Raw genomic sequence first — 27,258 nt, forward strand, 5'->3', positions numbered from 1 at the left:
ATTTTCCGCACATTCTAGAGTTCAGTAGTAAATCTACCCCACTGTGCATATTCAAAAAAATGTAGACATCTGATATCTAATGCCATTATTGGTTGAAAGCATACATACACAATATTTGGGGTTTAAAAAGTTTATTACAAGAGGATTTTTCCTACATTGTCAGTAATGTTTAAGTGTTTCAGCACTTCTAATACATCTATTGGCATGTTCTTTTATTTCCATATCGGAGAACAGTAATAATCGTGTGAGATTTCTTTGGAGCTCTGCTGGGTCTTCAAACACAACTGCATACAGTGAATCTTTGTAGTAACCGTGTCCATTAGAATACTGTTCTCTACCCAGGTTCTCAGAAAGATTTGCTACAAATGTCAGTGCTCTTATGAGAATATCCCTACTAATGCTGCTATCAAAGAGCGAGGTCAGCGATGATGGTGCCTGCAAAGAGATGAGACTATTATTGCTACAATTATTTTCCATGTGCTTAACAGTTCAAGTTCTTACAACTCTATTAGTGGAACATGAACTCTACCAATGAATAAAAAAAAATTAACCCCTTCCCGACCGACCCATGAAAATGAACAGGCAAATGGTATGGGCCAATGCCATTAGCCTGCTAATAACAAGCCAGTTTGATGGTAGTGTGCAATCCACTACACAGTGCAGACTCTGTACCGTGACCGTTCCATGTCCGTAAAAACCATGAAACACATCGGTCATGTTGTGCAGTGTTCCTAGGGGCAGAAGCTGCAGGGATTCCTTGTGGGAGGGGGGCTAGAGGGCATGCGAGAAGACCATATCGGCATATTTACAATTGTTGTTGCACAATTGTTTTTCGCCCCACTAGATACTCTAGAGAAGTGTCTAGAAAAGTGGGCATAGCTTAACCCCCTTCAGATTTTCAGTTTAATTTTTTACTCCCCACCTTCAAAAAGACACAACTTTATCTTTCCGTCAATAGTCCTATGCGGGCTTGTTTTTTTGCGGAACAAGTTGTAGTTTTCCATGGTACCATATCATTTACTAGGAAAATAGCGATTCCGCCATTGTATTCACAGGGTCAATATGATTACGGTGATGCCAAATATATAGTTTTCTCTATATTTTACTACTATTACAAGGAAAAAACTAACTGAAAAAAAATTATTTTGTTGCCAAATTCTGAGAGCCATAACTATTATTTTTTGCTCGATTAAGCAGCATAAGGGCATATTTTTTGCGGGATAATCTGTAGGTTTTTAGTGGTACTATTTTGGGGTACATGCAAGGTTTTGATCACTTTTTATTCAATTTTTTGTGGGAGAGGAGGTGACCAAAAAATAATGATATATTGTAATTCAGACTTCTACGGAAATAGCGCTACCAATTGTTTATTTTCTTTTACAATGCTTTAGGATGAAAATGGGTTGTTGTTTGGAGGTTTTTTTTTTTTTACTTTAAATTTTTGTTATGTACAAAAAAAACAACTAATTTGTCCCCTAGGGTACTTGAACCATCGGCACCCAGTGATCGCATCGTTGGGGTGGGGTGAGATGTTAGAGGATCCTGCTCATTGATTTGAAGCGTCAGCCAACACCCGCATTGTATTCTCCATACGCTCTCCGCCCGTGAGCCTGCTCCATACCCCCCCCATCCGGTTATGATATAGGTATACGTCAAATATCGGGAAGGGGTTAAAATGCACAGACATGCACCAATTTTGTTTTTGCAGAAAACCGGCATAAACTAAGCCAACCAAGAGGTAGAGTGAGGAAAAGTGTCTCACAAGACGTGATAAATTTGGCGCATCTTCTGGCTGCTTGGTCTAAGTTTATGCGGTTTCATTATTAGACAGCATTAGTAAATCTGACCCAATGTCTTCGCTGCATCCTCTGTATACAGAGATCCAATAGTCTCTTACCATTAAATCACTGTTAGGATATGTTCACATGGCTTATTTTCAGCCATAAACGGATGAAAAATCGGAAGCAGACCGCCTCCAAACATCTGCCCATTGATTTCAATGGGAAAAACTGCGTTCTGTTCCAACGGGCCGTTTTTTTACACGTAAAAAAGCGGGCGCGAAAAAAGTTCAGGTTACTTCTTGGGACGTTTTTGGAGCCGTTTTTCATAACTATTGAAAACAGCTCCAAAAACGGCCGTAAAAAAACTCAGCGAAAAACGGCCCTTGAAAACCGCTCCGTATTTATAGACGTTTTTGGTTAAGCAAGTGAACATACCCTTATGTGTGTTCTTATATGAGGACATTCAGGGAACAAATAGAACATGTCTTCACTGACCACCATAGTATAAAATGAATTTGCTAAAAAATAATTGTAAAAAAATAAATAAATAAGTGTACAACTCTTAGAACTCATCTGTATCAGCCTTAGATATTTCGCATTGACAAACTTATTTTAAATGGGCATCAGGTGCTTATGCATTAAAGAGGACCTGGCACGTCCTCTGACATATAAAGCCAGCTGGATAGCCTACCAGCCGCTGCAGCACTGGTTTTATTTTCCTGCTAACCGCCTGCGTTCTGTTGGTGACCTGTTAGAGTAGACTGTCAAGTGGGCAGTCCTCATTCTTCGTGTCTATGACAGAGTGACACTGCGCTCTGGAGACCGCCCACTTGACAGTCTACTCTTACAGATCACCGAATCCAACGGGACTAATTGCAGAGAAACGTGGGAGGTTAGCAGGTAAAGAAAACCAGCGCTGCAGCAGCTGTTTAGCTGGTTTTATATGTCCTTTTTTAAATACCTTCATAATGCGTAAAAACATAAGCTATAACAGGCCACCTATTATCCGCTATTAAAGATTTCTGTACTTGGAAGATTATCACCCATGTACGGAGGCTGCATATGAAGCTAAAGGATATGTCAAACTAAAAAAGGGGTCCTTGTTCTTGGCACTATAGCGATGTCATACAGTTTTTCCCCATTTTTCACTATATGAAATGCACAAAATTAAAGAATTAGCTCCAGTTTGGAACAATAACAAAACCCTATTTGGATAGACCCAAAAATAAAAACCATCACCTGTATAATGCAGCATTACAAAAAGGTGAAATTTTGGGAACCATGCGTGGGCTACACGGATCAAGTTTGCATTAAGTCACAAAACTTGATGGACATGTGTGTCTTTTTTCAGCCGTACTAACTATGTAACTATGTAACTAATTTAAGGTTCAATTTGTTAGTTGCATTCAATTTAGAATGTGCAGCATCCAAAAGACACTCCAATTTATTTAAAAAAAAAAAAAGCTTGTGTATCGCAAACGAGTCATAGCCTAACAGAGATGTGAATTTTTTTAGACAAAAGTCGCCATGTAGCCCTATCCCCATGGTCCAAAACATGCCCGGTGATTAGTGTTAAGGATAATAGATCTATATTCTGTCAGTGTGGAGAAGGTGCACAAGGAAGTGTTTGCGCCACTATATTTCCACATAGACAATTTTTCTCAAAAGTAATATCTAAAATATACACAGTGGCGTAACTATAGCGGTCGCAATTACGACCGGGCCCAGAAGCCCCCGCACCAAATCAATTAAAGTTACTATAGTAACTGGGGCCTATGTAATAAACTACACAGGCCCCCGTTACTATAGTAACTGACAGTACTTACATTCTTCCTTCCGGAGCGTAGCGGCGGTCCTGACGTCACAACGCTATGGGCTGCGCACAGCATCCCGACCCTGAATGGAGTCAGGACGTCCACTGCGGCCGAAGAGGAGGGTAAGGTAAATATTACTGTTTGGAGCTGATGGGTCAGGATTCCGACTCCCAGGACCCCTGCCAATCAGCTGTAGGTTGCTGTTGCTGTTTTGAAGGGGGTGCAGAGCTCATACGAGTGCTACTTCCCCTTCATTCCGGTCACTTTCTCGCACTGAATCGCCGACACAGAAGTGTCAGCGATTCAGTGTGAGCAAGTAAGGGAAATGAACAGCTGATTGGCGGGGGTCCCAGGAGTCGGACACTGACCCATCAGCTATTGATGGCCTATCCTGAGGATAGGCCATCAATGTTTAGGGACTAGACAACCCCTTTTAACCCTACCGTGTGTAAGGCTTAGATACACGGCCCCAACAGACACTAATCTTATACTGTATAAAATTACTGTCTGCTGGACCCTGTAGCTAAGCCTACCTTAGGCTTAGATACAGGGTCCAACAAACAGTATTACACATGCACTTGGGCCCTGTATCTAAGCCTACCATATGTGTTAGGCTGTGTTCACATCAGCGTTGCCCTTCCGTTGAGCGGATCCCTTGGTGGTTTCTGTCGCATAACCCCTCAACGGAAAGGCAAACTGAAAACTCAGCTTCCGTTTCCCTAACCATTGATCTCCATGGTGATGGAAACATTGCTAAAGGTTTGAGTTTGTCACCATTGTGACAGCGTTCCGTTGTTCTTGACAAAACCAATAGAGAATTTGACTGCGCTATTGATTCGGTCAAAACAACGGAACCCTGTCACAATGTTGACAAACGGAAACCTTTAGCAACGCTTCCGTTACTATGGAGATCAATGGTGAGGAAACTGAAGCTGAGGTTTCAGTTTGCCTTTCCGTTGAGGAGTTACCCGATGGAAGGGCAGCGATGATGTGAACAGGCCCTTACTAATGTGTTTTTTTTTTTGTGTTTGTGTTTTTTTAAAGGTTCGGTCATTACACTACGTCGGATTCGAGGACTACTTAGATGACGGCTTTATTTTATTAATAAAATTGTTAATGAGGGTTGCATGGGTTTTTTTTTTATTTCAATAAAATATTTTTTTCTATGTCCTTTTATTTTTTTTTAACTTTATTACTACTACCTTATTAAGAGCTGCTGGCTGATTGACAGTTTCCATTACTAAGGCGGGGCTTAGCGTTAGCTGGTGCAGAGGCCAACACTAACCCCCATTATCCACCTCCACTAGGGGTGCCGGGAAGAGCCCGGTACGATCCAGTTCCCGACCATCTGTAGTGATGGTCGGGCACTGGGGCAGCCGCAGGCTGGTGGTGTTAGGCTGAGAAAGGCCAAACACAGCGGCCCTTCCCACCCTGGTAATGCTAGGCGGCTGCTGCTATATTGTATCTGGCTGGTTATGAAAAATTGGGGGGATTCCCCTATTTTTATAACCAGCCAGATACAACATAGCAGCAGCAGGATGGCATTACCAGGGTGGGAAGGGCCACTGTTTTTGATGGTCTGGTAGTGGATCGTACCCGGTCGCGGTGGGTACCGGGTTAATAATAGGAGTTCGTGTTAGCCTCTTCATGTCTAACATTAAGCCTCGCCTTCGTAATGGATGTGGTCAATCGGCCATTACTAAGGTAGTAGTAATAAAGTAGAAAAATACAAAAAGACATAGGAAAAATATTTTATTGAAATAAAAATCCCACACGACACTCGTTATCCATTTTATTGAGAATAAAAAGAAAAAAGCCATCATCGAAGTAGTCTTTGAATCCGAAGTAGTCCAACAACTGAACCTGTAAAAAAAAAAAAAAACACACAAAAATAATTAGTAACACATAAAAGAGCAAAACAATTCTTATACTTACCTTTCCTGGGTCCAGCACTGGAGCTGCAATGTCAGCGAGCTGGGCCCTATATCTAATCCTATCATGTGTGATACTCTTCTGCTGAGCCATTGTATCTAATCCTATAATGTGTGATAATCCAATCATGGGTGATACTGTCTGCTGAGCAACTGTATCTAATCCTATTCATAGCTATAGTGTCGTAGTGATATAAATATGCTATCTCCTATATACGCACATTTTTTGTGGGGGGGGGTATCTGTATTGGGGCTATTTCCCCTGACGTTTCAAGACCTTAGTGACGCCCCTGGCTGCTGGTGCTGCATCGATGCGTCACTTAGGAGTCCCAGCGATGCAGCTAAAAGCTGCAGGCCGTCGGTCATGAGAAGTTTCAGGAGGGGGGCCCAAGAAGAATCTTTGCATCGGGGCCCATGAGCCTCTAGCTACTCCCCTGAAAATATCTAAGCTTATATCATGTACCATTGGGGGTCAAAGGCCAATCCACACTTTATTTGTGGTTTAACCGGTTCATTTATGGAGGGGGGAAAATGTATGAAATCTGGTGCAAAGGAAAAGTCGCTGCTTTTTTTTCGCAAAGGGCCTTTGAAAAATAAGATAGGAATCTCATTGGTTGCCTTAGGTAACTACTCCACTTTTTCTTTGCACCAGTTTTGATACATTTCCCCAAAGAATGTTTTCAACATGGTCTGTAATCTTAGAACACTTCTGATATATTGATTGCAATGGCCAATAGGGTGTTTGATAAGGAAGTAAAGAAACAAATCAGTCCATGGACACATTAGCGTATACATCAGGGCATATTCCCGATGTATATGAAGACCATGCACTACAGACATGCTGTGAATTAAGCCTTAGGCTATGTTCACATGCTTACTAAATAACGTCTTAAAACATGGAGCGGTTTTCAAGGGAAAACAGCTCCTGATTTTCAGCCGTTTTTTAAGCAAACTCGTTTTTCACTGCATTTTTTGCGGCCGTTTTTGGAGCTGTTTTTCTATAGTCCATGAAAAACTGCTTCAAAAGCTCAAGAAGTGACATGCACTTTTTTTGCGGGCGACTTTTTACGTGGGTGTTTTTTTAAAACTGGCACGTAAAAAAACGGCCCGTCGGAACAGAACGTCGTATTTCCCATTGAAATCAATGGGCAGATGTTTGGAGGCGTTCTGCTTCCGATTTTTCGGCCGTTTTCAGCCCAAAAAACGGCCGAAAATAAGCACATACCCTTAGACACACTGCAATGTATAGAGTCCGCAAGAGAACAGTATGCAATACTAAACACAAATATTAAAATAAATATTTTACCTTACTAGCAAGGAGGGGCATAGTCATCAAAGGGTTTGCAGACAAGTTGACAAGAATTTTTAATGTGTGTACCTAATGGGGGGAAAAAAAGTGTAAACTCGAAGATCAGAGGCACTAATGTTTTTATGTATAATATGTAATTTATATTTAATAAGTATAAAAGGTACCTTGGTGGCGTCGTTTCCTCCCACCAGTAAATTGAGTAGACTGGGGATATAATCTTCCATCTTTTTATGGTAACGATTGGTTACTGACATATTAATGGCCAGTCTTAGGCCAGCCAGCTGTACTTCAGAATTTAATGTAGATTCTATGATATCCTTCAATATTTCATTTAAAAATGCCTAAGTAGCAAAATAAACAAGTTAATAAATATAATTCCAACTACTAGCGAAATTAGGCACCTCGCTCGACCGCAGAAAGAAATACAAAGCAGAATAAAATGGTGTACTTTTTTCTTTCTAAGGCCCTATTCACACAGAGTTTTTTGGAGGCAGAAGATTCTGCCTCAAAATTCCGTTTGGAATTTTGAGGCAGATTTTTATCTGCCTGCATGCTGTTTGCCGTGGTCTTCGTTCGCGCCCATTGAGCGCCAAGGGCAAAAGCGCCACGAAATACGATTTCTCTGCCTCCCATTGATGTCAAAGAGAGGCATTTTCCGAAGTTTTTTGGTGCGTTTTCCGTGTAAAAAAAACCTCTGTGTGAACAGGACCTTACAGGTATTGAATTTGAGAAGAGGCATTATGTAAACAAAGGAAACTTGAACATTGTTGACAAAAGGGAAATATAATAAACGAGTGGGATAAGGATGAAACATCACCTTCACTAGGTCCCAATTCCAGTTGCGTATTTTAGATATTTTTAAATGCCTTGGGGCTATAGCAGTGAATTCATCATGTAGTGCTACCCGTAAAATTCTATGTTTATTTTCTATACACCTAGTATAAAATGCACAATTGGACTTGTAGGCTGCTGGACTTTCCCTGAAATGTTATTTATAATCAATGTTATTTATAATCAATAAATGTCAAGGAAAACAGCCATAGACCATCACACAGCCACCTCTGTTTCACCATCAGTAATATGTACGGAGACTTACATCACTGACCCTCGCTTGGTCAATAACTAGATTCAGCCTCCGCTACCAAACCTCAAAAACATTTAATTGTATAGATAGGGTTATTTCACTTATAAGTAGACTGTAGAGCTTGGATCGGTCACATTAGATTAACCATGTGAGTTGTCTTAGGAGACCATAAGATTTTCTATGTAATCTGCAGCTTCTATTGACAGCAGCTCATCGTACCTGTATTTGTTCCTGATTTTGTAGGTTCATGCTCAGGTTGTTAAGTGCATTGAGTGTGCCTGCTTTAACTTTTGGGTTGGGATGTGAAAGGAAGCCTCCAATAATACGAATTCCATCCAAATTCCGAATTAAATCCTAAAATACATAACAAATCCTAGTCAAATAATAACTATAATCTATATTTTTTATAGAGGAGGCTGCAAGATCAGAGTATTCAACATACAACCTTATTACCAAAATGTGGACACGCAACATCACATTCATGCGCTTATTGAACATCTTATTCCAAAACATTGTGCATTAATATGTCCCCCAATGCGTCTACAGCAGCCGTCACTCTTGTGGATAGACTTCCTGCTACATTTGGGAACAGTACAGTGGGGATATACATCCGTTCAGCCCCAGGATCATTAGTGGAGTAATAATGATTTGTGTAAAACTGCTAATTCTGTAGGACGTCATAGCATGCTGACACATAAACCTTTCCCTTTAAAGAGGCTCTGTCACCAGATTTTGCAACCCCTATCTGCTATTGCAGCAGATCGGCGCTGCAATGTAGATTACAGTAACGTTTTTATTTTTAAAAAACGAGCATTTTTGGCCAAGTTATGACCATTTTTGTAGTTATGCAAATGAGGCTTTCTAAAGTCCAACTGGGCGTGTTGAAAAGTAAAAGTACAACTGGGCGTGTATGATGTGCGTACATCGGGGCGTTTTTAATACTTTTACTAGCTGGGCGCTCTGATGAGAAGTATCATCCACTTCTCTTCAGAACGCCCAGCTTCTGGCAGTGCAGACACAGCTGTGTTCGAGAGATCACGCTGTGTCGTCACTCACAGGTCCTGCATCGTGTCAGACGAGCGGGGACACATCGGCACCAGAGGCTACAGATGATTCTGCAGCAGCATCGGCGTTTGCAGGTAAGTAGCTACATCGACTTACCTGCTAACGCCGATGCTGCTGCAGAATCAACTGAAGCCTCTGGTGCCGATGTGTCCGACACGATGCAGCACCTGTGAGTGACGTCACAGATCTGCACTGCCAGAAGCTGGGCGTTCTGAAGAGAAGTGGATGATACTTTTCGTCAGAGCGCCCAGCTAGTAAAAGTATTAAAAACGCCCCGATGTACGCACCTAATACACGCCCACTTGGACTTTTACTTTTAAACACGGCCACTTGGACTTTTGCAAGCCTCATTTGCATAACTACAAAAATGGTCATAACTTGGCCAAAAATGCTCGTTTTTTAAAAATAAAAACGTTACTGTAATCTACATTGCAGCGCCGATCTGCTGCAATAGCAGATAGGGGCTGCAAAATCTGGTGACAGAGCCTCTTTAAACTAAAGGGCCCAGCCTAAACCATGAAAAGCAAGCACAGGCCAATATTCTCTTTCTACTATTGGCAGTGTGCTTTCCATAACTTCAACAATACTGGTCATTGGGCATGATACTAGACTTGTATGTAGCTACTTGTCTTATTGTAGGGCAGTGATATCCACCCTGTGGTTCTCAAGCCGTTATGAGACTTTAACCCCTATCAAATCCCTATCTCCTATTGCATGTGATCGGCGCTGCAATGTAGATAACAGTAACGTTTATTTTTTTTAAAACGATCATTTTTGGCCAAGTTATGAGCAATTTTATATTTATGCACATGAGCCTTTCTAATGGACAACTGGGCGTGTTTTCTCTTATTTCCAACTGGGCGTGTATTGTGTTTTTAGCAACTGGGCGTGTTTACTTGTTTTACTAGCTGGGCGTTGTGAATAGAAGTGTTTGTCAGCATCATATGTCAGCATCATACACTTCTATTCACAACGCCCAGCTACTAAAACAAGTAAACACGCCCAGATGTCCATTAGAAAGGCTCATTTGCATAAATATAAAATCGATAATTTTTGCCCAAGTTATGAGCAATTTTATATTTATGCAAATGAGCTTTTCTAATGGACAATTGGGCGTGTCTTGTGTTTGCAACATCGGGGCGTGTTTACTTGTTTTACTAGCTGGGCGTTGTGAATAGAAGTGTATGATGCTGACATATGATGCTGACAAACACTTCTATTCACAGCGCCCAGCTAGTAAAACAAGTAAACACGCCCAGTTGCTAAAAACACAATACACGGCCAGTTGGAAATAAGAGAAAACACGCCCAGTAGTCCATTAGAAAGGCTCATTTGCATAAATATAAAATTGCTCATAACTTGGCCAAAAATGATAGTTTTTAAAAAAAACAAAACGTTACTGTTCTCTACATTGCAGCGCCGATCACATGCAATAGGAGATAGGGGTTTGATAATCTGGTGACAGAGCCTCTTTAAGGACACGACCAATTTTGGCCTTCAGGACAGAGCAAATTTTTTTACATTTCCCTCTTTGCATCCCGACGCTCATAACTCTTATTTTTTGTATGACGTAGTTGTATGAGACTCTGTTTTTTGTGGGACGAGTTGTACTTTATGTAGGTACCATTTTTTTTGTACAAATACATTATAGTTTAATTTCTATACATTTTTATTTTGGCGAAAATGCTGAAAAAAAGCCGTTCTGCTGCAGTTTTCAATATTATTTTTTTTACACCATACACCGATCATCATAAATAATGTTATACATTTGTTGTACAGGTTGTTACGGTCGTGGCAATACCAAATAGGTCTATATTATTTCATGTTTTGGGACTTCTATTTTAAAAAGTTTATTATAAAAAGTGTGTGTGTATTTTTTTTACTTTTTATTTATTTATTTATCATTATAATTTTTTTTACATTCATTTAACTTTTTTTTTTTAATCCCATAAAGGGATTTATCATTTTGATTTTGTAACTGTAATGTACTGGCATAGATCTATAGGCCAGTACATTAGCCTGTTACTGATTGTACACAGGCAGTTGTTAGGACATACCTCAGTATGCCCTAGCAGGAAATATGTTCTGACAGCCCTGGGGTCCTTCAATGGACCCTGGGCTGTCTGGCCATACGAGTTGTGGGCTTTGATCGCGTCACAGTTATTTTCTGTGACGCGATCAATGTGCAGTCACCCCTCTTTGAACGCCGCGACCAGCTTTCATCGCGGCGTTCAAAGGGTTAACGGCGGAGAGAAGAGGTTTCTCTTCTCTCCACTGTCAGAGCGGGGCCGTGACTGTGTATTACAGCCGTTGCCCCGCTCTCGATCGTGCGCACAGAGACGGCAGAGACTGCTGTCACACAGGACGAGTATGCTCGTCCTAATGCGCGAAGTGCTCGCCGCTCAGGACGAGCATACTCGTCCTGTGTCGGCAACCAGTTAAACTGTAACTAAACTTTTAACGTATCATAGTGACATGTCAGAAGTTTTGATCGGTGGAGGTCTGGGCACCGAGACCCCCCACCATAGCGAAAACGAAGCATCAGAAGCGCTCGGATGAGCGATGGGCTTCTTTTTTTTTTTTTTTTTTTTAAAAGGCTTGATTTTCAAAACTTTTGTTGTACCAATATACAGACTATTCAAAATGAAAGACATTCAGAAAGGCATTAGCACACATATATATATATATATATATATATATATATATGTCAACTCTGAGCATATGCATTTTATGACAGTAACAAAATGTATATATTTACCATCACCGAAAGCCAGATTGAATCAAAACTAACATTCACTCACAGTCATCCTTGTGCTCCGTCCCCCCCCCCACATCTCCGTCACTCTTAAGTGACCATTAAACCGCAGTGTCAAGAGTCTCTAACCACCTGGACCAAATTTTCCAGAATTTATCTGGACATTTTCTGCCAAGGTACAACTTTTTATACATAGGAATATATTTATTCACCAGTTGCTGCCAGTGCAGTATACTCAGACTGTGTGTATTCTTCCAAGTCATAATTATAATCTTCCGGGCACAAAAAGTACAAAGCGAAATAATATTTTATCATAGTGATTATGAATAACTTCATTCATAATCCCCAAAAGGCACATCTGAGGGGTAAGAAGCCGCGGCAACTCATAATGGGTATGAAGAAATTCCACAACCTCCGACCAAAAGGGGGCAACTCTGGGACACATCCACACACACAATGTAGAAAGGTACCGACCTCCGAGTGGCATCGAAAACAACTATCCGAAGCCAATGCTCCCATCCTCTTAAGCCTAACTGGCGCGTAATAAATCCTATGCAAAAACCGAGACTGTATGAGAAAGTCCCGTGCACTGACCACCGAATCAAAAAAAGAGAATTCCACCTCCCGCCAGTCCTTTTTCGTCAAGTTGGGAACATCACTCCTCCATTGCATATACGCCTTATCAAAGGGTCTAGCACCAAGGGTTGTCAGGGAGGTGTATACTTGGGTGAGGACCTTAGAGAGAAAACCTAGAGAAAACCACCGGAGGTGACCGAGCCAAATTGGGCACACCAGGCATGCCGTAGCTTCATAGTGAAAAAAAACTCTCCTTGAAATGTTAAATCTGCCTGCCCCCGACCACATCCCCGCTCCCGGCAGTGATTGAAGATGAGGCAGTATCATCTTATTCCATAGGGGAGTATGAGGGGACCGTATTAACCTGCAACAGAGCGTGTGCAGTCCTCCAAGCCACAGCCACCGTCCGAAGCGGCAGAGGTATGCAACCCGGAGATTAAAATCTATATAGCAAGTTAGTCAGACTTTCATAAGTGCACCTGCCAGTGCAGTGGCTGCATTACTCAGATCTACATCTATCCACCAATTCACTGTTAAACCAGAAAAGCTGCCGAAGGTATCAATCAGCTCAAAAAGGGAAACCAAGGAAAGGACCATCATCCACCAAATACACCAAAGTGTCATCAGCATACAGAGATATTTTCTCTGTTATGCGGTCTCTAGGAATACCACAAATGTTAGAGGATTACCGGATAGCCACTGCCAGGGGTTCCATGGCATGGGCAAACAGCAGGGAGAGTGGGCATCCATGACGGGCACCACGTCACAATAAAAGGAGTCCAACACATCCAGATTCGTTATCCCCCTAGCACAAGGTCCCTCATATAGGAGACGAACCAGAGCCAGAAACCTTGGACCAAAATTTAACCTGGAAAGGGGCATCCATAAATACCTCCACTCACCCGAGTCAAAGGCCGTATACGTATCTAGAGAAAGAATGAACCCAGGAAATCCACCCCCACCCCCACCGCATCAATATTCAAGAACAACCTATGAATGTTAATGTCTGTACTCTTCCCCGGCATAAAGTCAGTTTGATTAGGGACAATGTAATCTTCTTTAATCTAGTAGCAAGGATTTTGGCTAGTATTTTAGCATCGGAATTGATCAGTTAAATAGGACGGTAAGAATCTGGCAGAGTAGGGTCCCTCCCCGGCTTCAACACCATCACAATAAGTGCCTCCCTCATAGATGCCGGAAAAACACCCAACTCCAGAGCACTAGAATAGATGTCTCGGAGCCAAAACATCCCCATTGGCCCTATACCACTCCCCTCACCCCCAATCCATCAAGTCCCGGAGTTTTACCCGAGGACAAGGACTGAATAGCGGCCCCTATTTCCTCCACTATAAATAGGGCTATCTAACTCAATGGACTGAGCAGCTGACAGACGCCATAAAGGAAGGTATTGTAGAAAACCCTCTACAGCACTCACCGGACCACAACATTTTGAACTATATAATGCAGAATAAAAATCACGGAAGATCTTATTAATTTCCTTCGGGGTAGTGCAGATCACTCCTTCTGAGGAGAGAACAGATAGATTGGAGACACAGGGACACTCTGAACGCGATAGATCCAGCGCTGAATGGACTTAAAAAAGGAAAGATTGTTCCCACTTTTATTAGCAAAATATTTAAAAATGAAACAGAGACGCAGTCTCAAGGCAAGGAGTAGTGCGGGTGAATACCCGAGCCTACGCGTTTCGAACACGTGCAGTGTTCTTAATCATGGCAAGAGATGTGCCATGATTAAGGTTTTATGAGTAGAGGAGTAATAAGTGTACAATCTGTCAGACGGAAATTTCCAACACCATACATCAGTGAAATTAAGTGCCGAGGACCAGGATTTAAGATAAGCAGAAGCCTGGTCCGCCCCTCCCTTACAATCCACCCGGGCATCTGGTACCGCATTAAAAAGTCACCCATACACAAAAACGGACTAACCGGAAATTCTGATAAAGTCTAGCAGTGCAGTATCCATAGGTGGGGGCACATATAAGTTAACAATATTAAAAACAGACCCATCAATCAAGCAGTGCATAATAATATACCTACCAAAATGATCACAGGCCACCTGCAGCACCTCCAGACGCAAAACTTTTGGCTATTAGGAGCGATACTCCACGTGAATAATTAGAGTATGAGGAGTGATATCCCATCCCTATCCAGGCACGTTTAAGAGCCAGTACCCGTTGACCGGTTAAAAGAGTCTCCTGTAAACATATGATATGTGGGGAATGCTTTTTCACAAAGTTAAAGGGAAGGGGGTCACGAAAAAAAATTTTTTATATGTTTTTGCTTATAGTACGTTAAAATAAATTTTACTTATTTGTGTTTTACTTTTTTCTGTCTTTTACTTCTCTATGGGGGCTGCCATTTCTTTTTCATCTCTGTATGTGTCGATTAACGACACATACAGAGATGGAATACGGCACAAACATCCCCATAGTGAATGCGAACGGGAGCCGTTCCATTCACTATAGCGTACGCCGTCTGTGTGGGAACGGCGCATGCGCCGCTGCCACACAGTCAAAAAGGAAGGTCTTCGGCCGAGCGACATCCGGCGCCATTTTCATGTGGACCGGAAGCCGCGGCCGGACAGTAAGAGGACTACTTCCGGTCACGGCTTCCGTCCATATGTTCAGAAGCAAGGACTAGGAGCGGAGGGAGCAGGTAAGTTATGTTTGTGTATGTTCGTGTTTTACTGTGTGATTACCACTAAGCCTACTACACCGTGCATTCGCTCAAAAAAAGGCGGCACACAGTGTAGGAGGTTTGAACATTCAACCCCCTCCTTTCTCCTGCCACTAACAAGGATAAAGGAGGGGGATTGTTTGAGCTCACTAGAGCGCGTGTGTCTTCTCCAATTTTGCAGCATAAAGCAATGAGGTTGCTTTACCACATGCCAATGTTGCAATTTTGGGAATTGCTCCCTATAGTGACCAGCACATGGAAATGTTATAAATTAGAATCTAATTTATAATATTTCCTGACTTGTGAAAAAATTAAAAAAATTAGAACAATGTGTAATCATGTATATACTAACTGTTTAACAAAAAAAAAAAATTTCTAGCGACACATTCCCTTTAAAGACAAGAGCTCTTTTAAATTTAGAGTTAAGCCTCCGAACATTCCAACTTAGTATCTTAATTGAAGCCATAATGCATCCAGAGTTGATACAGCAGCCCGGGACCACAGGCAAACAGAAAACCTAGAAGGAGGGAAAGCCAGAGCACAACAATCACACACACAGACATCCACATTAGCATAGATAACAGTACTATACAAACCATAGTATCCCCTGAATAACCCCTGTCAGACAGTAAACAAGTGCAGACCTTTACCCTGTAACTAAAGAACTACTAGAGAACAGTGGTCTCTGACTAAACTAAACCCTACAACACCAAAACAGTCCCGAGACCTGACTCCCAGAGCTGGGAAATAGTATTGCAGACAGATCGCATATCAGGCTAAAACCACGCCCGCCCCCATATTAGACAGGAACAACAAAGCATGTATTACAAAAAAAAAAAAAAAAAAAAGACAGGCATACAAATTTTAGCCCCCTGGCGTACAACTTAAAACATCAGCACAGACTCTTGTCAATAAGAGAATTATTAAATCAGGAGGGGAAGCAACTCCAGGAGCACGCGGCGGCGCCTCTGCCCATTCCAAAGCCTCAGTAGAGGACAGAAAGAATTTTGATGGTCGGGCCATCAAATTACTCTGTTTGGCAGGATATAACATGGCATATTTGTATCCCTTCTCCCGTAGTTTCTTACGGACTTCCGTAAATTGAACCCGCTGCCTTCAGATGTTAACCCAGAAATCCGGATATATGGAAATCCGTTGAGAGTTGTATAGGATAGTCCCTTTTTTCCTTGCCGCTTGTAATACAGCATCGCCGTTTCTGAAGTGTAACAGGCGTGCGAACAAGGGACATGGAGGCCCACCCGGAGGACCCATATGTGCAGGGACCCCGTGGACGCGCTCAATGGTGAAAAAGGCAGAGGTGGCCCACATCCAGGGTCTCTTTTTTTTTTTTTTTTTTTTGAAAAACATTTTTTATTGAATATCATATAAACATATTACAAACAATACAAAACTTTGTATTAACAGAAAGACCGTTACATTTTTCCACTCGCGCAGGAGCATTTATAATGTTACATTTGAGATAATTTCACATATTATCCTTGCAATATTTCCCATATTTTGTCCATCTTCCATGGCCATACTGTGAATGTTCAGGGTATCTTTTAACCATTGTTCCATAAATTTGACCGCATCCACACCGTCAGACTTTTCCGGTAGGCCCACAACACGGATATTGTTGCGGCGAAAACGATTTTCGAAATCGTCCGCACGGTCAGCCGAAGCCAATACCAGTCTCTTGAAATCCGCAATTTGAGCCGGAATAGGGCGTAAAGTATCCTCCACCTCAGAGATTCTGCGCTCATTGTCAGTAGTGCGATCACGGATTTTCTGCATATCATTCCTCAGTATAACAAACTCCTGTCGCACTTCATCAACCTTGGTAACGAGCTTAGACTGACAGGAATTGATAGCCACCAGAAATTCTGCAAATTTTACGTCCACATGTGAGGAGACAGGCTGGTCTTGTGGGGACAGCGGTCTCGGCGGACACAGGGAGCCATCAAACAAGGATAGTGAAGGATCAGGAGATGCAGGTAAGCGCAAGAGTTTCTGGAGAACTGCTCAAGTTTCTTTGCCGCCTGAGCCTGAATTTTAGCAATATCGGCACTTGAGGAATCAGCATCCATATCATCCAGGGAGTGAAATGGCGGATCTTCCAGTACGGAGTCATCATCGGGGGATGGGGGGGTACAGAGTATCCTGCCAAGGATTTACTCTTCCCTTTTTTCCCCCCATTACCTCCCATATTAGAAGCACAAAGTTCCAGAGCAGTCACAGACTGTGGGGACACAGGGGGGGGGGGGGGTAGTGGGTCAAGCCAGCAGTACTTATAGTGCATCGGTATAGCAGGGGTCTCAATGTAACCACACACCGAAATATGCGGCAGCAGCTGCGTTCACAACCACCGAGGGAAGCACAGCTAGCTCAAGGCCCTGAGAGGGTTTCCAGGACGAGGGGAGGGGGAAGGCCCCGCTGCTCACCTACCACCCAGCCAGAAGACCCAGTGGATCAGGCAATATTTCAGTCCTCAGAGCTCCACAGTCGACACACTGCACATGCAGAAAGCACAGGGGAAAAGACCGCACCTTGTCAGCCGTTCGCGCCCCAGCTCCTCTCAGCCGAACACCACGCGCCAACCGGAAGTACTAGGCCGCACTCCGTTCCCTGCTGCAAGTCCGTAAATGCCGGGCAACACCACAAATCTTCACATTGAAAGACACCGGAGGGTAAGTGGACACCCATCCCCGCTGTGAGGCTTTCAAATCAGCAGGATGGCTGCGATATTTGCAGGATAAGGAGTCAGGGAACTCGGGAGCTCAGTGAAGCACGTCTCCTCAGTCAGACATCCAGCCACGCCCCCCCCCCCCCCCATTCTTCTTAGTTTCTGATCGGCTTTCCTCTCAAAAAGCAGAACAAATGGTGTACGTACTCATGGACTTTCTATTGAGCCTGTATACGGCTCGCTTGGCTTTCCAAAGAAAGATATCCGAAACGAAGCGGCACAGCGCTCACCCTTTGTTTTAGTGGTCGGTGGGGGTCTCAGTGCTCAGACCCCCACGGATCAAAACTTCTGCCTTTTCACTGACATTTTAAAAGTTTAGTTACACTTTAACTCCCAGCACACCCTGACAGTTAGGAAAGTTGGCATCATATGGCAGAACCATGTTGAAAGTCACTTAGCTCTAGATTACGGTTTGTGAAGTACACGGCTCCATGCTTGAATTTGTTCCAAACTGCCAAATCAACTAAGTAGAATCGTTCCTATGTAAAATATGACATGTTGTTCCAATTCATAAACTGGAAGTATTCCCTTAAAAGTAGCCTAACTGTTAAAATATCTACCTATGCCTTAGCAAATAAAGGGGTACTACACTAAAACACAATGTGGCTGCAGAGGCTAGAACCAGGACGGGTTCCACACAGACCGTACTGCCCCAGCGCAGCGGTTGCATAGTTTACAAGGGAAGGTAGCTGTGCAAGAACTTGTCCTGGACATCTTATCCAGGGAGTCCTCTTCTGCGAGCAGAAATGCACCAAAGCGGAATTGGGACAAGGAATATACTGCCAAGGACCATTTGGATATTTATAACATAATTGGCGGGCCATACAAAATGATCAACTTAAAAATTAGCCTGTTATGTTTAGTCAAACATTTAATTAACTCACCCAAATGTGATGGCTGGAACTGCTTCTCTTTGGTGAGGCGTGAGATGTTCGCCGGTATTGATGATGTTGCTACTGCGACGGTCAATCTGGAGCGCCGTCAACTCTTTGGTAAGTTTTGAAAAGAACTGCTCACAGCAGTAAGTTGTTCCGACTTACTTAAAGGAACAGTGTCATCAGAAATTATTTTTTTATATGTTAAAGATGTTAGTGCTTTATTAAAAACTTTTATATTTATTTGTGTGTTTGTGTTTTACTTTTTCTTATTTTTACACTTTTTCTTCCCTATGGGGGCTGCCATTTTTTGTTCCATTTCTGTGTGTGTCGATTAACGACACATACAGACATGGAATACGGCAGCCACAGTCCCATAGGGACTGCGAACGGCTCCCGTCCCATTGACTGCAGTGTACGGCGTCTGTGTGGGAACTGCGCATGCGCCGCTCCCACACAGTCCTATTCGAAATTGGCGCCGTCCGGCGCCATTTTCCTGTGGACCGGAAGTCGCGGCCGGACAGTAATATTACTACTTCCGGTCGCGGCTTCCGGATTTCTGCACTTGCACCAGCGGCAGCAAACGGAGCGGACGGGCCGGAGGGAGCCGCGGCGGCAGGAGCAGGTAAGAGATTTCAATGTATGTTCGTGTTTGTGTGTGTTTACTACTGTATGTAAACCTACTACACTGTGGGTTAGCTCAAAAAATGGCGACACACAGTGTAGGAGGTTACACCGTTCAAACCCCTCGTTTATCCCGGCACTAGCCAGGATAAAGGAGGGGGGGATGCTGAGAGCTCACTAGAGCGAGGGCTTTTAACCCAATGTTGCAATGCTGCAATTTTGGGAACAGCTCCATCTAGTGACCAAAAATGGGTAGTATTATAAATTAGAAATAATTTATAATATTTCCTGGACTTGTGCAAAAAAATAAAAAAAATTTGAACAATGTTTAACCACCCACACACTAAATGTTTAATTTTTTAAAAAAAAAACATGTTTTTCTGGCAACACATTCCCTTTAAGGAGAACCTTTCACCTGCCCATATATGGGCAGCTGAGTAGGAGAGTAGGGTAGGAGAAAAATGTAAAGTGCTCCAGGGTTTGTGATGCCTTGCCCATTACATGCTGCACATGTATGGGCAGGTGAAAGGTTCTCTTTAACCCTTTCACGACCAAGGACGAAAATGAACGTCATGGTCGGCTGCTAGTTCCCGCACCAGGACGTTCATTTTCGTCAGTATTTAAAACTGTCACTCTGTGTAAACACAGAGTGACAGACGCGCGCTGACAGCTGCCCTAGACAGCTGACATATCAGTCTCGCCGGACAGCGGACCATCGCCGCTGCTTTCGGCAATTAACCCCTTAAGTGCGGCGACGGATTGCAGTCGCCGCATTTAAGTGGTTTGATGCACATCGGCAGCCCCCACGAAGTGATCGTGGGGGCTACCGATGCTTGTCGTGGCAATCGGAGGTCAGATAATGACCTCCGGGTTGCCATGTACGGAAGCCTCGGAGGAGCAGCCTCCGGCCGTTCCTCCTCGGCTTCCTGTCAGAGTGACAGTTACGTCACAATGGCAGTTGGAGTACATTACACTACGTGTGTAGTGTAATGTACTCTAGCAGCGATCAAAGCTGCAAGTCTAAGTGTCCCCTAGTGGGACAAGTAAAAAAGTAAAAAAAAGTAATAAAAATGTTTTAAAAAAAAAGAAGTGTAAAAATAAAAGTTATAAGTGATATAAACATGAACTGCTTTTTTTTCCCATAATAAGACTTTTATTATAGAAAAAAAATGAACACGTTAAAAAAGTACACATATTTGGTATCACCGCGTTCGTAACGACCCCAACTATAAAACTGTAATGTTATTTTTCCCGCACGATGAACACCCCAAAAAAAAAAAACAATAAAAAACTACGACAGAATCACTATTTTTTTGGTCACCACCGCTCCCTAAATAAAGAATAAAAAGTGATCAAAAAGTCGCATGTACCCAAAAATAGTACCAATAAAAACTTCTATCCGTCCCGCAAAAACAAGCCCTTACACAGCTTTTTTTACTAAAAAATAAAAATTATGGCTCTCAGAATATGGTGACACAGAATTTTTTTATTTTTTATAAATAAGTCATTTTATTGTGCAAACGCTAAAAAAAAGGACCAAACCTATATACATATGGTATCGTCGTAATCGTACCAACCCGCAGAATAAAGTAAAAATGTCACTTATAGCGTACGGTGAGCGCCGCAAAAAGAAAACCTAAAAAACGGTGTCAGAATTCCTGTTTTTTGCTCAGGATTGCAAAAAAATTGAATAAAAAAAAAAATAAAAAATATCGCACGTACCCCAAAATGGTACCAATGAAAACGACAGATTGTCCCGCAGCAAATAAGCCCTCACACAGCTCCGGTCGTGAAAAAATAAAAAAGTTCTGGCTTTCAGAATATAACGATGCAAAATGTGCAGCGTGTCCAAAACTGGATAAGATCGGGCACCATTTATCAGTGCGACACCGGCACATATCTATGAAATATTATTTATTTACCCCATTATTATACCCTCTTATTATGCCCTGATGTACTCCGCACAGATTACATGTACCCCCAAATTATAAACTGAAATACCAGCAAAACCCCAAACAAAACTACCAAGCAAAATCTGCGCTCCAAAAGCAAAATGGCGTCCCTCCCTTCTGAGCCCTGCAGCGTGCCCAAGCAGCAGTTTGCGCCCACACATACGGCGTCGCCATACCCGAGAGAACCCGCTTAACGTTTTATGAGGTATTTGTCTTCTGTGGCACAAACTGGGCACAACATACTATGCACTAAAATGGCATATCAATGGAAAATTGCAATTTTCACTTTGAACCATCCGCTGTGCACTAACCCCTTTGCGCACTATGACTTAATTGCCCGTCATGGTGCGGCGGTTGATGTATGGAGCCGGCTCACGTGCTGAGCCCACTCCATACGCTGCGGGTGTCGGCTGTGTATTATAGCTGACACCCGGGACTAAAGGACAGGAACAGCGATCGCTCTGTTACAGAAGCCTGTAAGAATAACAATATACTGCAAGACATTAGTATTGCAGTGTATTGTACCAGTGATCCAATGATCGCTGGATCAAGTCCCCTAAGGGGATTGATTAATAAAATGTGTAGAAGAATTAGTTATTAGTAGTGAGAATTTTTTTTTTTAAAGTAAAAAAAAAACAAAACACCTTTTCGCATTTTTCTTCTAAAGTAATGTCAAAAAATGAACAAAATTGGTATCGCTACGTCCGTAAAAGGCCGAACTATTACAATATACCATTATTTAATTTGCACAGTGCACACCTTAAAAAAAATAAAAATAATTGAAACCGCCAAAATCGCTGTTTTTTTTTTTGTCACCTTCGCTCTAAAAAAAATAATGTAATACAACTTTTGAATCACTTTTTATGTACCATAAAATGGTACCAATAAAAACTGCATCTCCTCCCGCAAGAAATAAGCCCTCACACCGCTCTATTGATGGAAAAATAAAAAAGTTATGACTCTTGGAAAGCGGGGAGTGAAAATCTAAAATAAGAAAGCAAAAAATGGATCAGTCCTGAAAGGGTTAATTCATTTCGAATGAAAAACCGTATGACCCCATGTGGGGTATTTCCGTACTCGGGAGAAATTGCTTTATAAAAAATGGTTGTTTTTTTTCCTCCTTTATCCCTTGTGAAAATGAGAAAATTCAACATTTTAGTGGAAAAAATGTTGATATTAATTTTCGCGCCCTAATTCTAATAAACTCTGCAAAAGACCCGAGAGGTGTAAATGCTCACTATACCCCTAGAAAAATTCCTTGAAGGTTTTTCCAAAATGGGGTCACTTTTGGGAGGTTTCCCCTGTTTTGGTCCCTCCAGTGCATTGCAAATGCGACATGGCACCGAAAACCATTCCAGCAAAATCATAAATCCAAATGGCGCTTCTTCCCTTCTGAGCCCTGCTGTGGGTCCAAACAGCAGTTTATTACCACATATGGGGTATTGTCGTAATCGGGAGACATTGCTTTACAAATGTTGGGGTGCATTTTCTTCGTTATTCCTTGTAAATAATAAAAATTTCTATGTTGTTTCAGAAAAAAAGTACATTTAAATTTTTACAGACTAATTCCAATATATTTAGCGAAAAACCTGTGTGGTCAAAATGCTAACTATACCCATAGATAAATACCTTAAGGGGTCTAGTTTTCGAAATGGGGTCGTTTATGGGGAGTTTCTATCGTTCTGGCAGCTCAAAGCTTCTCCAAATGTACAGTGGGGCCTAAAACATTTTCAAGTAGTGAAAGCCTCCGGGTGCTCCCTTCCTTTTGGGTCCTGCCGTGTGTCCAGGCAGCACATTAGGGCCACAATGTGGGTATTTTTTGAAAACAGGAGAAACAGGGTGATAGATTTTGTGGTGTGTTTCTTCATTCTCATGGTCGCTTTACAAAGAAATTGGTCTTCAAACTGATACTTTTATGAAAAAAAGTGAAAATTTTATTTATTTTTTTTACACCTGCTATGTATTAAATTTAACAAAAAACTGTGGGGTCAAAATACTTACTATACCCCTAGGTAAATACCTTAAGGGGTCTAGTTTTCTAAATGGGGTCATTTGTGGGGGTTTCCACCATTCTGACACCTATGAGCCTCTGAAAACCTGGCTTGGTGCAGGAAAACAAAATGTACTTCAAAATTTATACAATTATTATTCAATTTGTAAGTCCTCTAAACTGCTGAAAATTTATTTCATTTTTTCAAAAGTGCTGCCAAAATAGAGTAAAGAGATGGAAATATATATTTAATTAAAAAAATTGTACAGTATGTATGTACATATGTGACATATTGCAGTTAAAAATAGGGAAAAATTGTAATTTTTACAAAATTTCTTCCATTTTTCTATTTTTTAATTAATTTCCGCAAATTGTATCAGTCTACTTTTACCACTAAAATAAAGTACAACATGTGACGAAAAAACAATGTCAGAATTACTTGGATATTCAAAACTTTCACAGAGTTATTCTCTGATAAAGTCAGACATACCAGATTTGACAAATCTGGCTTGGTCATTAAGGTACATACATGCCCGGTCATTAAGGGGTTTTTCCATCAGGGACATTTTTTACATATCCACTGGATATGTCATAAATGTCAGACAGATGTGGGTCCCACCTCTGGAACCCGCACTTATCTCTAGAACTGGGCCCCCTAAACCCCGTTCTACCTCTCTGTGTTCCGGCTCATTTCCGACCATGAAGAAGAAAACAGCGTAGCTCGCTGAGCTGTGCTGTCCCCGTAACTCCCATAGTAGTGAATGGCAGTTACGGAAGCAGTGTAGCATGCAAGTTACGCCGTTTCCATAACTACCATTCAGTTCTATGGGACTTACGGAAACGGTGTAGCTCAGTGAGCTATGCGGTTTTCTTTTCATGGTCGGAAATCACAAGCTTCAGCCACAACACAAAGAGATAGAGCGGGGTTTAGGGGGTCCCGTTCTAGAGATAGATCTGGGACCCAGAGGGTTGACCCGAATCTATCTGACATTTATGATATATCCTGTAGATATCATAAATGTCCGTGATGAAAAAAACAAAAACTTTAAGTAACCTGACCTCACTTAATGCGTTTAGGACAAGTCCTATGTCTACACTACAGCTACATTTCCACACATAGGCCTCAGCTAAGTTTCTAAAGGTCAGGAGCAGGAGGAGGGCAGATGGATCCAAGTACTGGCATTTACTACTAGTGAATGAGGATGTGGCAATCTGAGTGAGGTCAGTGTGTGCCGGCTCGGGAGTGGACCAGTCGTGTCACCTGACCTCACATCAGGTGATTGGTCCACTCCCGGGCCGACATGCACCGGCCTCACTCAGACCGCAACCCTCCTAATGCTCCTAAATGTGAATAGGGCAGGCAGACGGAGCCACGGAGGGGATAACACGGTGGCAGCGTGAGGCTGTGGCGTGCTGTGACGGGAGTGGACCAGTCACGTCACTGACTCCGGTCAGGTGACCGGACTGGTCCACTCTTGGGCTGACACGCACCGACCTCACTCAGACCGCAGCAGCGTGGTCTGAGTGAGGTCAGGCTGGACCAAATGAGGCCAGACGTTCCCCACCCCTGTACTAGACAGATGAAATCTTGTCCAGAGCCTAGAATCTGGACAAGATTTCTAGTATCCCTTTAGATTGTCTATTGTTACTCACATGATTTATGGAAAATGCTGCATTGTTACAGAGAGTGATCAAGATCTGCTCTTGAGTTGATGCATCAGAATTGTTTGAAAGAACATGAAGTAGTGTTTTTAAATGGTGCGGTTCCAGATAACTAGCAGACTTTGGAATGTTTTCAAATTGGACTTCTAGGAAAAAGAAAAAAGTACCGTATGTAAATATTGAAGAATCAAATTTGCAGAACAGTCACAATCATTCACGCAGAGCTGCAAATAGCTGCTGCAATTATTCTAAATATCAATAGAGCATCTCAATGATTTCTGTTTCAATATGTCTTTATTAAACAGTTGAGACATCAGAAAATATGTGTGTATAACAGTTCTACTCGCAGGTAGAAGTAAATAGTTAGTCTCAAATAATAATTAACCTATAAGTTTTAACATTTTGAGAAAATGGGATTCAAAATAATATGGATAATAAAAGAAAGGTAAATAAAATAAATGTTGTGAAGAACGTATACAGGTCATCATAAAGAAAAAATAAAATGTATACAACAGACAACGTATGAGCTCCCACTAGAAAGGGAGAGGTACGGCATATACAGAATTATTCCAACACATCCAATCTCTACAGAATCGGTCATGTCTTTGTATGCTAAAGGCATAAATATATTCATATTGATAGTTTGTATGGACTTTTTTAATGATGTCTGTGATGGTCGGGACGTTACAATGATTTCAAGGCGGAAAAACACAGCCGCTTCTCAAGTTTTTGCAGTATACACTGGGGTTCTCCTTTGGAAGAACCTAAAAGTTTGTCAGACACTTTTATCCTCACTTAGTTCAGATGAGAACGGTCTGTACTCCATACACATTGAATAGTCATCCGACCTTGCATCATCCAATGTGTGTGTCTAGCTTAAATTGGATTTTCCAGTTTTATGTAAATAAAAGGTTAATCATTATATAAATATATATATAAAAAAAACTTTCTAATTTAGGCCCCATTCACATCATGTTAAGGCCTTTCATCGAAGGTATACATCGGGAAGAATATGGCACACAGTGGGATACACCGCCCGGGACCGGCCCTGGGAAGACTCCTGAAGTCACTATCCCAGGACAGAGTATCTACTAGCGCTCTACCCAGGGACTCCAGCACTGTGGAAGCTCCAGATGTCACTGTCCATATATGGACAGTGATGTCAAGAGCTCCCCTAGGTATACATTTAACATCCGCCCCCCATGTTAGAAAACATATACTGTGTGGTATACTTTTTTTTTGTGTGGGATCCCTCAGGATGGAGTAGCGAAATCTTCTACGCCAGTCCATCCAAAAAGAAAAAAATGGTATACGGACATGGAACAGCCGGAGGGAGGCCAAAATGACACTCTTCTGGTCTGCATCAGGATAACGAAACCCTACAAATGTTTATCTTGTACGTCCCGACGTACAAGATAAACGTAGGGCAATAGCGTGATTTGAATGGGGCCTTACTTTGGCCTCATGCACAAGACCGTAGCCATGTGCACGGCCGTGATTTTCGGGTCGGCTGGCCGCGGAGTGTCATCCGTGAGCCACCTGCAAATCACAGGCCGTGCACATGGCTGCGTCCATCATTTTCTATGAGCCTGGACTGCAAAACACGGCCGTAATAAGACATGCCAGTTCTTTCTGTGGTCCAGGCTCCTCGGCCACGCACGGTCGTGTGCATGGGCCCATAATAATGAACGGGGCCGCAACTCCTGTGGATTTTTGGGGGAATTGCGGCTGCAAGAGCAAGTTCGTGTGCACGGGGCCTTCGTGTTTTAATTCCTAAACATTTTCCCAGCTGAGAAGTGGGTACTGCGCCAATCTCTTTGGTAGTTTGCTACAATGTATCAGTCTGGAGTCCAGGCTGTGTCTAGACTGAATACAATTGTATTCACTGCTCAGATGACAGGCTGCTAGCTAGGTACCTGCTGCCTCTGAACATCTTGAAAATGTTGCTGAAACACAAAGAGTATTAGTATAGGGAAGCAAAGGACGTGCCTGACAACAGACACCACTAGGCTCTGCCGTCCAGTACTCTTCCTCACCCGGGCTCTCTCCGTGGACACCTCCTAGCACGCTCATACCAGACACTTTGTCCAGTAAACTGCTGCCGCTCACGTGTTTCTTCCTTCTAGCAGACAGCGCTCTATAAACGCAGTAACAGACTCCCGTACCGAGCGCCAAGGCCAGCAGGCTTCTCGTCACCGTGCTCCCGGCAGGTGACATGTTACGTTCTTCTATCTCACACCTTGACTATTCTAAACCATGCGCGACTGTACGTCACGTTACTCGCTGTCAGCTGCATGTTCTAGGAACACGTGACCTGGTGATGTCGCCTCAGTGGGCCGGAACCTAACCCCGCCTCCTCTAACCACGTGATAAACCGAACAGCGCAGTGATTTTACAGACG

At 42.5% G+C, this 27,258-nt stretch overlaps 1 protein-coding gene across 3 annotated transcripts; it reads right to left on the bottom strand.

Annotated features, from left to right (window-relative positions):
• Positions 1-114: 114 nt before the first annotated feature.
• ARMC10 (armadillo repeat containing 10) lies at positions 115-27,255 on the bottom strand. 3 transcript variants are annotated; one of them, XM_075857326.1, is made up of 6 exons: positions 26,894-27,240; positions 24,849-25,003; positions 8,139-8,273; positions 6,996-7,176; positions 6,833-6,900; positions 115-435 (listed from the first exon to the last, which is right to left on the bottom strand). In XM_075857326.1, the coding sequence occupies exons 1-6, from the start codon at positions 27,072-27,074 to the stop codon at positions 160-162; spliced, it is 996 nt and encodes a 331-aa protein (XP_075713441.1). In that variant the 5' UTR covers positions 27,075-27,240; the 3' UTR covers positions 115-159. The 3 variants fall into 3 exon arrangements, with proteins under 3 accessions (XP_075713441.1, XP_075713443.1, XP_075713442.1); XM_075857328.1 differs by having other exon boundaries at positions 27,023-27,237; XM_075857327.1 differs by lacking the exon at positions 6,833-6,900 and having other exon boundaries at positions 7,000-7,176; positions 26,894-27,255.
• Positions 27,256-27,258: the final 3 nt, after the last annotated feature.

This window comes from Rhinoderma darwinii, chromosome 3 (assembly GCF_050947455.1).
Source record: "Rhinoderma darwinii isolate aRhiDar2 chromosome 3, aRhiDar2.hap1, whole genome shotgun sequence".
NCBI lineage: Eukaryota > Metazoa > Chordata > Amphibia > Anura > Rhinodermatidae > Rhinoderma > Rhinoderma darwinii.